Source organism: Ovis canadensis, chromosome 21 (genome assembly GCF_042477335.2).
Source record: "Ovis canadensis isolate MfBH-ARS-UI-01 breed Bighorn chromosome 21, ARS-UI_OviCan_v2, whole genome shotgun sequence".
In the NCBI taxonomy this organism is placed as follows: Eukaryota; Metazoa; Chordata; class Mammalia; order Artiodactyla; family Bovidae; genus Ovis; species Ovis canadensis.
Genome location: NC_091265.1, coordinates 55615139 through 55625869, shown reverse-complemented (window position 1 = coordinate 55625869; position 10731 = coordinate 55615139). Strand labels below are relative to the sequence as shown.

The 10731-nt window shown below is 46.2% G+C and overlaps 1 protein-coding gene across 1 annotated transcript; it reads left to right on the top strand.

The window, feature by feature from the left end:
* The first annotated feature begins 549 nt into the window (after positions 1–549).
* LOC138426450 (pregnancy-associated glycoprotein 6) lies at positions 550–9552 on the top strand. Its single transcript, XM_069565013.1, has 9 exons — positions 550–607; positions 1799–1949; positions 2925–3042; positions 3141–3259; positions 4453–4646; positions 5569–5685; positions 7364–7505; positions 7593–7691; positions 9382–9552. The coding sequence occupies exons 1-9, from the start codon at positions 555–557 to the stop codon at positions 9529–9531; spliced, it is 1143 nt and encodes a 380-aa protein (XP_069421114.1). The 5' UTR covers positions 550–554; the 3' UTR covers positions 9532–9552.
* The last annotated feature ends 1179 nt before the right edge of the window (positions 9553–10731 follow it).

The window sequence follows — 10731 nt, the reverse complement described above, 5'->3', positions numbered from 1 at the left end:
GACTGGCGTCATAGGTGCCCCTGATGTCTGCCATTAGACCCACTACCTAAAGCCAGTTGTATGTTCCTGGGCTGTCCCTGAAGTCTTCACTTTGCCATTTGACAACTTATCCTCTTAGCAATCTCCCCTCCAATGAAGACAGCAATGCATATCTCATGAAGTGGCTAGGAAGATGACATGAAACCACGAATGTTGAGCATGGCCCCTAGTATCCATTTTCATGGTGTTCTTAGCAGTTTTTTCTCCATGTGGGCAACGTTCTCTGTCTTCTTAGATGTCCATGCAGATCAGTTTGATTTTCCAGCCAAGCTTCAAGGTAGAGATTACAGTTCAATTCTCTGTATTTTGAGAAGCTTCAAAGGCCACCGACCAAGTACACTGATCAAAGTAAAGATTTAATCAAAAGCTTTGTGTTTTTTTTTTTTTTCCAGATCTTTTAGTGGCCTAAAGGGGAAAACTCGGGTAGGTCAGAGCATAGATAACTAGGGGCTCCTGATCACCACTACAAGCTAAGAACCCAAACTTCCCTGAGTACTTGAATGCAGGAAAGAAGCATGAAGTGGCTTGTGCTCCTCGGGCTAGTGTCCATCTCAGAGTGCATAGTCAAGTAAGTATGGGGACTGTAAGTCTCATCATATTCCTTTCTCGAATTTTTCTTTGCATCTGATTATTTTTCCACCCATCAGGTTCAGAAGGGAATTAAATATATCCCTAAGAGTCTTAAAGCTCCACTCTTACTTATTGATAAGTAACTTGCTATAGGAACTGTGGATCCCAAGGTCTTGGTTGGGTTGCACAAATCTTGGGGTCCAGTCATGTCATGACCTATTGAAAATGCAACTCCTTGTAACAGTTCAGTGCACAGTCTATGCAGATGTTAATGTGGTCCTGAGGAAGAGCACTTTCTACATTTTATTCAACATGTCCTCTTTTTTCCCTGTCTACTTCAGTGTATATACGCTTATGTCTGCATCTTTGTATCACTGTCATTTATCTCTCCATCCTTTGGAAGTCACAGGGAGTTTATTTCACTTTGTGTTATTTTCTTTTAAATTTTCGTTTGACTCGTCCTTCCTTCTCAAACCTTTGAATTTCCCTTACTTGTTTCCTATATCTTGGATTGTTCCTTCAATTCTCTCTTCTTTGTCAACTTGGAGAAAGATGCACTGTTCTATTTACACAGTTTTATATCTGACAAGCAGTGTGACCACAGCCAACTCAGAAACCTCCTCCACTTCAAATTGCTACTTTGTAAAAGAGGATGAGCCCCTCTTCTACCTACATCCTTGAGGTTTTATGAGAAAGAATGAGTGAGATGGCAACACTAATGATAATGGCTGTCATTGTTGAGACTGGAAAATCCCCTGGAGAAGGAAATGGCAATCCACTCCAGTATTCTTGCCTGGAAAATCTCATGGATGGAGGTGCCTGGTAGGCTACAGTCCATGTGGTTGCAAGGCGTTGGACACGACTGAATGACTCCACTTTCACTTTATATACATCACTTCTCTTATCCCCAAGATATCCTATTTGGAGTGTTTATATTGTTACATTCTACCTTTTTACTGAAGGGGAGACTGAGACATCACATGGTCATATGGCTTACCCAAGATTGCAGAACAGAACCAGTATTGAAATCTATGTCTTTGCCACAGTATATGCATAAAGTTCTGATAATAATGTGCCTCATAAAAATGATTAGAAAATACACAGGGCCAATACAATGACAGTTATATCTTAACACTGACATCTAATTGTAGCATCTTCTTTGTTTTGTTTGTCAAATGCTCGGTGAAAGAATACCTCTAAGGAGAGTGAAGACCATGAGAAAAACCCTCAGTGAAAAAAACATGCTGAACAATTTCCTGAAGGAGCATGCTTACAGACTATCCCAAATTTCTTTTCGTGGCTCAAATCTAACTATTCACCCACTGAGAAACACCAAGGATGTGAGTATTTTGGGAGGATAGTGCTCCAAAGCGCCCCCTGGTGCTCTAGCCTAGCACTGAGGCTCATCTGGAGGTGCCAGGTGGGATGATGGGGATGGGTTTCCTGCAGGAGGCAGGGACACTGGAAAACAGGGACCCCCAACCAGAGGAGAAGGCAGTCTCATCCTCAACTGTTGTTCTTTGTGACTGGGCCTGACAATTACCAGGTGTCAGGTAAATATCCATTTCTGTGTCAAAGATGTGTCATTTGTTTGAGGGCGATTGTTCCATCTGAACTAAGTGAGCTCCTCAGTTACAGGTAAAGAGTGAATCATCACTGATCAAAAGGTAGAACCAACTGCAGAGCAATTGTGAATCCCTAGGCAAAGAAATTCAGTTTCCACAGATGCAAGAACGATAGCAGTAAAAAGTTACTGAACCTGTATTCCATGTATGGCCATAAGAATCACTGTGGTTACTGTTTTTAGATTAGACAAAGGGCTTATTTTGTCTTCAAGAATGCCCATGCCAGCCTGAGAGATAGGCAAAGAGTAAATACATGTCAAATGAAAGGGTCACCTGTGTGGTGTTGACTGGATGTGGTCTGAGTTTGGAGGGAGTGGCTGGGGTTGATCAAGAGGGACCTCCTGGAGAAGCGGGTGCTAAAGCTGGGTTTGAAGAGACTACAGAGCTTCTCAAATGAAGGCACCAGGACTTCCCTGGGTGTCCAGTGGTCCTGGAGGCCCGGTGTTTTTGCCTATGGGATTCCCATGAAGGAGGAACCACAGCAACACCTAGGCATAGAGTCAACATCCTGCATATAATGTAGCATAGGAAAAATATATCAAATGCAGATACCTCTGTGACCAAAGTCTGTGAGCTGCACGGTGATTAGAAAGTAATCTCAAGAGATATGTGACACCCAGAGGGAGGCAGCAGTTTGAGAATAGAGGGTAGCCAGTTCTGCACTAACCCACTCCCTGCATTTCCCTGTAGTTGGTCTACCTGGGTAACATCACCATTGGAACACCCCCTCAGGAATTCCAGGTTGTCTTCGACACAGGCTCATCTGACTTGTGGGTGCCCTCCGACTTTTGTGCCATTGAAGCCTGTTGTGAGTACAGATACCTTGTACCCAGACCATCCTTCACTTGCCCTGCCACTCTGTTTCCATCCTTGGCACCAGATGACACTCATCTCTTGCGTCTACAGCTCTACACACTAGGTTCAGACATCTTCAGTCTTCCACCTTCCGGCCTACCAATAGGACCTTCAGCATCACCTACGGATGTGGAACAGTGAAAGGAATTGTTGTTCATGACACAGTTCGGGTAACAGTATAAAATATGCTGAGTCAGGACTGGCTATGGAGTGACCACTGCTTGCAAAACAGATGCAGGACCATCTGGCAGGACCCTTCCAAGCCTATCTCCCATAGATATTGGCCATCTTATCCACAGGATCATGTCTCTGGGGAGGCAGTGCCTGTGATGACACGCAAACAAACAGATTAGCTAACCTAGAGAGTGGTTTGAGGTGTGGACTTGCAGCTCCTCTGCCCATGAGCAATTCAAGGTTCATTTTGCTGGGAGCAAAAAAAAAAAACAGGATAAAAGCACCCACTTTTATATTCACAGACTGTTTCAGGCACTTTCAGGTGATAACTGGTTTAATCCTGCAACAATCCCACACAGCAGTTACTCTGATTAGCTCATGAGACATATGAGGAAACTGAGATGTAGACAGCAAGGTCCTTGCTGAGAGCACACACGTGGTTAAAGGTGGAGTTAGGATGGCTTTTCAAGACTGAATATGCTGTGGGGTGTTTGTAGACAGGATGAAACTGATCTGAGGACCTTGGGAGCAGTCAAGGTATCCAGAGTGGGAAACTGGTCGCCTGAGAAGTCAAGAGGACTGATAAATGATTTCTCACTCTAGAGGACCCTTGAGAGTCTAATAAAACTATGGCCCGCCTCCCCCAAAATACTTGAGTAGTTCCTCTCTCTCTTTTCTCTCATACACACTCGCAGGAATATACACATATCCCCAAAAGTGGTTTCCATAGGCAGTAATTTCATAGAGCCCTGCAAGCAAGATTGTGTTTTTGACTTCTGTCTTCCTGGACAGATGCAGAATCCACAGTACATTACAGAGAATGCAGTCCATTCCTGTCATTAGGTCACAGTGATGCCAAAGAGAAGGCTCTCTTGCTCTTGATTGCTTTGTCCATAAGGTGGCACCAATGGGACCTGGCCTGACTCTTGGTTGCCCCACCTGTACAGAAGCCACGAGGCCAAAATGACTCACTCAGGTGGTGTTTTTCAGAGGGGCAGAGGTTATAAAATTCACAGCCTCTCTCAAATTGAACCCAAATTCCCCTCCCAGCTTGATTTCACTGTCTGTCGGCCACCGAAGACAGAGCCCAGCCTCACTTCTTCTCTGAGGATCTAATGGCAATGCATCCCAGCCCAGTCCTAGCCCTACTTCACGTATCTGTAAGTGGGAACACTCTTCCTTCCCATAGATTGGGGACCTTGTGAGCACTGATCAGCCGTTCGGTCTAAGCACGGCAGAATACGTGTCTAGGTGTACACCTTTTGATGGCGTCTTGGGCTTGAACTACCCCAGCATATCCTCTTCTGGAGCAATCCCCATCTTTGACAAGCTGAAGAATGAAGGTGCCATTTCTGAGCCTGTTTTTGCCTTCTACTTGAGCAAGTAAGTCTGAGATGGACAATCCCTTTCACCAAATTAGCTGTAAGATTGTTTCAGTTACACAAAAATTATAGAACACTTGATAAAGAAGTATCCTGAGAGATAATCTAACCCAGGATAACTATGGACCCAGGACCCCACCTGGCTTCACCCCTGGCTTTTCGAAATAAAAGTTTATTGGAACACAAGCCTACTCCTGGGCTCAAGACCAGTAATTTGTCTAGGGAGGTGAGTGAGGAGGAAGGCTAATGGAAGGCCACAGGAAACAAGTTGAAGGAAAAGGCATCAGGATTTGCTTATGAATTTGATAAGGAAGGAAGGAGAAGGATGGTGGATGTCTTTCCTTCCTCATTAGCATTTCACTGGGAGCCCAGGACCAGCTACCCAATTTGTAGGAGCCAGTGAGAAATGAAAGAGTAGGACACAAAAGTGTGGGACCCCTTGTTTAAGAAATATGAGGCATTTCAAGACAGGGAGAGCAGAGGTTGGGTCCCTTCTGAGTTTGGGGCCCTTTTGGCAGTAGAGGTCACAGGCCAGTGAAGCCAAATCTGGGTGACCTGAACCAATACCCTTAGAACTCCCAGGCCTTGATTTTCCTGAAAAATGACAAGGTAGACAAGGGGAAAGCCCAAACACTTCAGCACCCTGTCCTCTGAGGGTGTCTGAGCACTCAGGTGGCTGGAGGTCCAGGATGTCTTCAGAAGACATAGTGGGTGACACCCATCCAAGTGGGTTCAGCTTCTAACCTCTGTGCTGCTCTTTAGCCAGTAACAGACCTCAGTCTGGATCTCAATCTCTCCTAGACTCGATTTCTGCATCTGTACATGGGGACCTTATTAGGGCCTTGATGGGTGGACAAGCACAGCTCTCAGACAGTGCTGTTGTTACTGTCCTCCAAGGATCACCCCCTCATTTCTGTCTACAGAGACGGGCAGGAGGGCAGTGTGGTGATGTTTGGTGGGGTGGACCACCGCTACTACAAGGGAGAGCTCAACTGGGTACCATTGATCCCAGAGGGCAACTGGATGGTACACATGGACCGGTAAGCCTCTCCCTCTGAGGGTCAACCCAAGTAATGCTCCCACTACTGTACATGGACACAGGCAGACACATACAAATGCATTCTCAGACACACAGTCACACAGACATATACACCACTCACAGTGACATAGACAGACACACAGAAACATGGAAACACACAAGCAGACACATAAAAACATACACAGCAACACATAAAAACATGCATAGCTAGTCAGGGACACACAAGCACACACAAAGAAACATGCAAATACAGATAGAAACAAACACACAAGCACAGAGATACACAAAGAACCCATGGGTTCATAATCCCCAGGCCTTCTGAGCATAGCTCTGATCAGGGTCCTAAAAGGCACCAGAGAGGCCTGTGTAGCTGGCAGAAGACTGCACCCACTGCGCTTTGATTTGGGGAGCATGGTTAGAGGACTCCACAGTGTGGTGAATAGAGGATCAGGGAGAATTTCTCCAGCCTGAACAGAGTTATGATAAGATGACCGACTGTCCAGGGCTACCTAGGACATAGGAAATTCTCAGTACAGATAAATGTCTGTTTAAAAACAGGGACAGTCCTGATAAAATGGGGACAACTTGTCTTCTCAGGGAGCAGCTACCCAGCAGTGGAGAGTAGTTGCCTGCAGTCTTAAGACGTGAAAGCAACTAATAGAAAAGACATGCCAAGTTCTTGGGCACACGTGCGACAGGGGCTATTACAGAGGATCAGGAAGGTGAGATCCAGGAGTGACCTGAGGACAAGAGGCATAATTGAAAGGATTCTGTGTGATACCCTCAGGCAAATGTTGACCTGTCCTTTGCAGTTTCTATGGGCTGGTCACGTATTTCCTGGCCAGGGTCTCAGGGTCTGAGCTGGTTGTAGGAGCAGTGCTGAAAGACACCCTCTCCCAGAGAAGCCCCTCTCTCCCCCTACGATGAGAATCTGCTGCCCCTGCGAATCTCCATCTTCACTCTGTGTGCGAGTTGTTATTCGTTCCCCACCAGATACAGCTCTCTGGAGGTTACTTATTGTTTTCTTAGTTTTCATACACTCATTGAACAGACAATATTGGGCATCCACTGTGTGTGAGGCACTTTAGGGAGGCAAGGAGCATAAAACTCCCCCTCACATCTAAGAAGGCAGATGTACATGAAGTGACTTGCCCACATAGTGAATTGTGACTTTGGTACATGTTAGACATGAGGAGGAGAAGGCAATGGCAACTCACTCCATTACTCTTGCCTGGACAATCCCAGGGATGGCAGAGTCTGGTGGGCTGCCCTCTATGAGGTCACACAGAGTCGGATATGACTGAAGTGAGTTAGCAGCTGTAGCAGCAGCAGACATGAAGAAGGTTCTACAGAGACTGACTAAGACAGGAGACTCATAAACACCAGGGGAAAGACTTCCCCAAAACAATAAAATTAAGCTGGAATCTGGAAGATGAGAAGAAATTTGCTAGTCAAAGTGCAGTGGAGTCTTCTAGGAAGGAAGACCAGATTGGGTCAAGGTACAAAAGATCCTGGTATATTCAAGTACTGCATTCAAGGATGTCAAGAAAGGTACTGTGTCGAGAGCAAAGGAAAAGAGGGCAAGAGACCAAGGGCTGTTTAGGAGACAGACAGGAAGAGGACAACTCTGGGGAGGCTCAGAGTGACCTTGATGCCCACTTTCTTCCTTTGTCTCTCAGCATCTACATTGAAAGAAACGTTATTGCTTGTTCTGCTGGTTGCAAGGCCGTTGTTGACACCGGGGCAGCATTCATCGAAGGCCCAAAATCACAGGTTGATAACATGCAGAAGTTCATCGGTGCCAGGCCACGGGGTTCCAAGGTGAAGGGTCATGCCCCAGGGTCACTCCCAGTCTCCACACACAACAAGGATCACCAGAGTCAACCTCTCACCCTCTCTCTCTAACAGTACTACGTTCCATGTTCTGTGGTCAATACCCTGCCCTCTATTATCTTCACCATCAACAGCATCAACTACACAGTGCCAGGTCGAGCCTACATCCTCAAGGTGAGGGGACAATACTGAGGGTTGGTTTTCAAGCTGGAGCTTGCAGGAAAGGAACCCTTTGGCTGCTGCTGGGATGCAGGCACCCTCTGGAGGGCCATGTCAAACCATTGCATATGCTGCTGAGCCCTGTGGCTGGGCCAGTGACTCCCACAAAACCAATCACTTGAGAGTAAAGGGCCGTGTGGGACACTGATCTTCCTGAAATAAATGTGGAGAGGCCTCACCATATGGCATAGTGGGAGTCAAGGAGAGGGGAACACTGAGGTCCTCAGTCCTCAAAGAGCTTCAAGTCAATCTTAACCCTTAGGTGCATTAGCATGAAATTCAGCACTAGCAGTCCCTGAAATAGGCCATGTTACAAGGAGAATGGCTGGGGACAGTCCCAGTGTGATGTCCAGCATACATTAACAGGCTCCCTTCCCTTCTCAAGGTTTTCATGGTTTGGATGATAAATTACATGGTCAGCCTTGTTCTCGGCTGTATCTTCCCCTTGCTCCGGCCAGGTGCCTCCTTTGTGAGTTCGAGTACCCAGCAACTCTGTGGGGAGGTTGGATGCTAATGTGAATAAAGGGTGCACTGTGACTGCTCAGCCGCGGCACAGGGTGGAGGCTTCATGTCAGCACCATAGGGAGTTCAGCAGGCTGATGGGCTCAAAGAAGGTTTTGAGGAAGAGGGAATTTCAGGAATTCTAAAACTACAAACTCATTGAGCCATATGGAGGGTTGCTTGATTCTAGGCAAAACTGCACTGGATTCCATGCAAATGGCATCTCAAGATGATTTGCATTGGGGCACTGGGGATTTACGAGGGGTGATGAAGGCTACGGACAGACCAGTGGGGATGGGTAACAAGAGTATGTTACCCAGCCAAGCCTGGGGTGGCCAGAGAGGGTGAGTGTGGGCTGAAGGAAGCTTCGCAGGGTTCCTGAGTTAAAGCTTCAAGAAAGTGTTGTGGGCACTGCTCTATTTAAGATGGATAACCAACAACAAGTTGCTGTGTAGTACAGGGGACTCTGCTCAGTTATATGACAGCCTGGATGTGAGGGGTGTCTTTGGGACCAGGATACCCAGATACATATGGTTGAGTCCCTTTACTGTCCATCTGAAACTCAGAATATTGTTAATCAGCTATACTCAAATACAATATAAAGTTTTTAAATGAAGTACAGATTATGGGGATGCAGGAGGAGAACCAGCATTCTCTGCAGAGAAAACAAGGAGGAAGAGTCAGAAGGAAAGAAATAGGGAGTGAGGAGAGCTATGGACACATTTGTTCTTTTTGAAAAAAAAAATTATTTTGAAATGTGGATAATCTTCATTGTGGCATTAAGTTCTGCTGCACAGCAGTGACTCAGTTATACACATAAAAAATATATTTTAAAATTCTTTTTCATGTGATTTATCACTGAATGTTGAATATAGTTCTTTATGCTCTACAGTAGGACTTTGTTGTTTTTCATTCCTCCATTTCCGCAACTCCCAGTCCTCCCCTCCCCCACACCCTTCCTCATGGCAACCTCATGTCTTGGCCCTCTTTGACTGATGAACTCTCATATCCCCTGCTGCTGAGAAAACCCCTAGATACTTACCAAAAGAGGGAAATAAAACAAAGAATTGTGCTGAGTCTGGATATTGAAGGGAGTCACCGGTAAGGGCTCATGCTGACTGGTGTGTGTTTATGATTCCCCCAGAATCCAAGAGGTCGCTGCTATACCACCTTTAAAGAGAACCAATGGAGTCCATCTACAGAGATCTGGATCCTGGGTGATGTCTTTCTGAGGCTGTATTTCTCAGTCTTTGATCGAGGACATGACAGGATTGGCCTCGCACAGGCAGTATAAGTGCTTGGAGTGGTTCAGGAATCAATAAGGCCGCTCCTAACACACTCACTCACACTTGGGCACTGCTGCCCAGGATGCTGGTGAACTGTGTTTGATAGTCTGCACAGCCTATTCTCAGTAATGAATAAAGGGTATCACTCTTAATGGTGCTGAAACAAATGGTTGCCTCTGTTTTTTTTTTTTTTTTTTTGTCTGGGAGTGCAGTATCTAGAACAAAATCTGAATCAAAATTGAGAGGAGCCCTCCTCCACCTGCCTTCAAGGAAAAGGGGGACTCATTGAAATGATTATGGGAATCGAGGATACAAGAATCAGAGCAAATACAAAGATCTCTGTGACTGGATCCAAGAAATCAGAAGTCATCAGTTCTCTCTTTTTCTCCCTTGGCCTTTCCCTTCCCTCTTCTTTGATGGTCTTAGCCTGACAACTTTCTTCCTTAAGGCTTCTACACCTAGTGATGAGTCCAAGCTACCTGCCCTAGGGTTTTATATCCTGAAGGCATTTCCTAGTAAAGAAAGAAGCTGGGAGCCATTAGAGTTCAAGGGTATTCTCTGAATGATGTAACTCAGTTCACATGTACAGCCCTAGATCAGCCATCCTGGCAGGGCCATGTGGTCCTATGATGGGCTTTACGTGGTCATTGGCCCTGACCCAGCAGCACACATGATTGTCAATTTCCTTCAAAACTACATGATGAAGCTGGGGAGAGGCAGCCCCACGCATAGCGACTGGGGGATGGTCTAGGCCATGGAAGAGTTTGTGATGTCCCACCAACTCTACCACCTCCTCGTTCAGAGGAATTATAAGGGGTAATGAAACAGACTCTCTTCATCCCATCTCAGATGATTTTATCTCTGGACTTCTCTTCCAGGGGATTTTGGGTGAGGTACTTCATGCAGAGCTGGTTCCCTCTTGTTCCCACTCCTCAGTCACAAGCTCTCTGCCAGATATGCCTGCTCTGTCCTTTCTAGGCCTACTTGGTAAGTGGTGACCCCAGTAGATCCCTGAGCCATCTCCCATCTCCAGGGCCCAGAATATCCCTTCCTTGGCTTCCAATGCTGCTGTGAAGAATGAAACGCATGTATTGGGGGACCCAGGGTACACAGAGCCTTCTGCCTTTCTGAGCTTCCTCCATGGGCGGAGCTACAAACTATTTGCTTGGAGCTGCCATGGTCAGGCAATTTTGCAATGGAAGCATCCA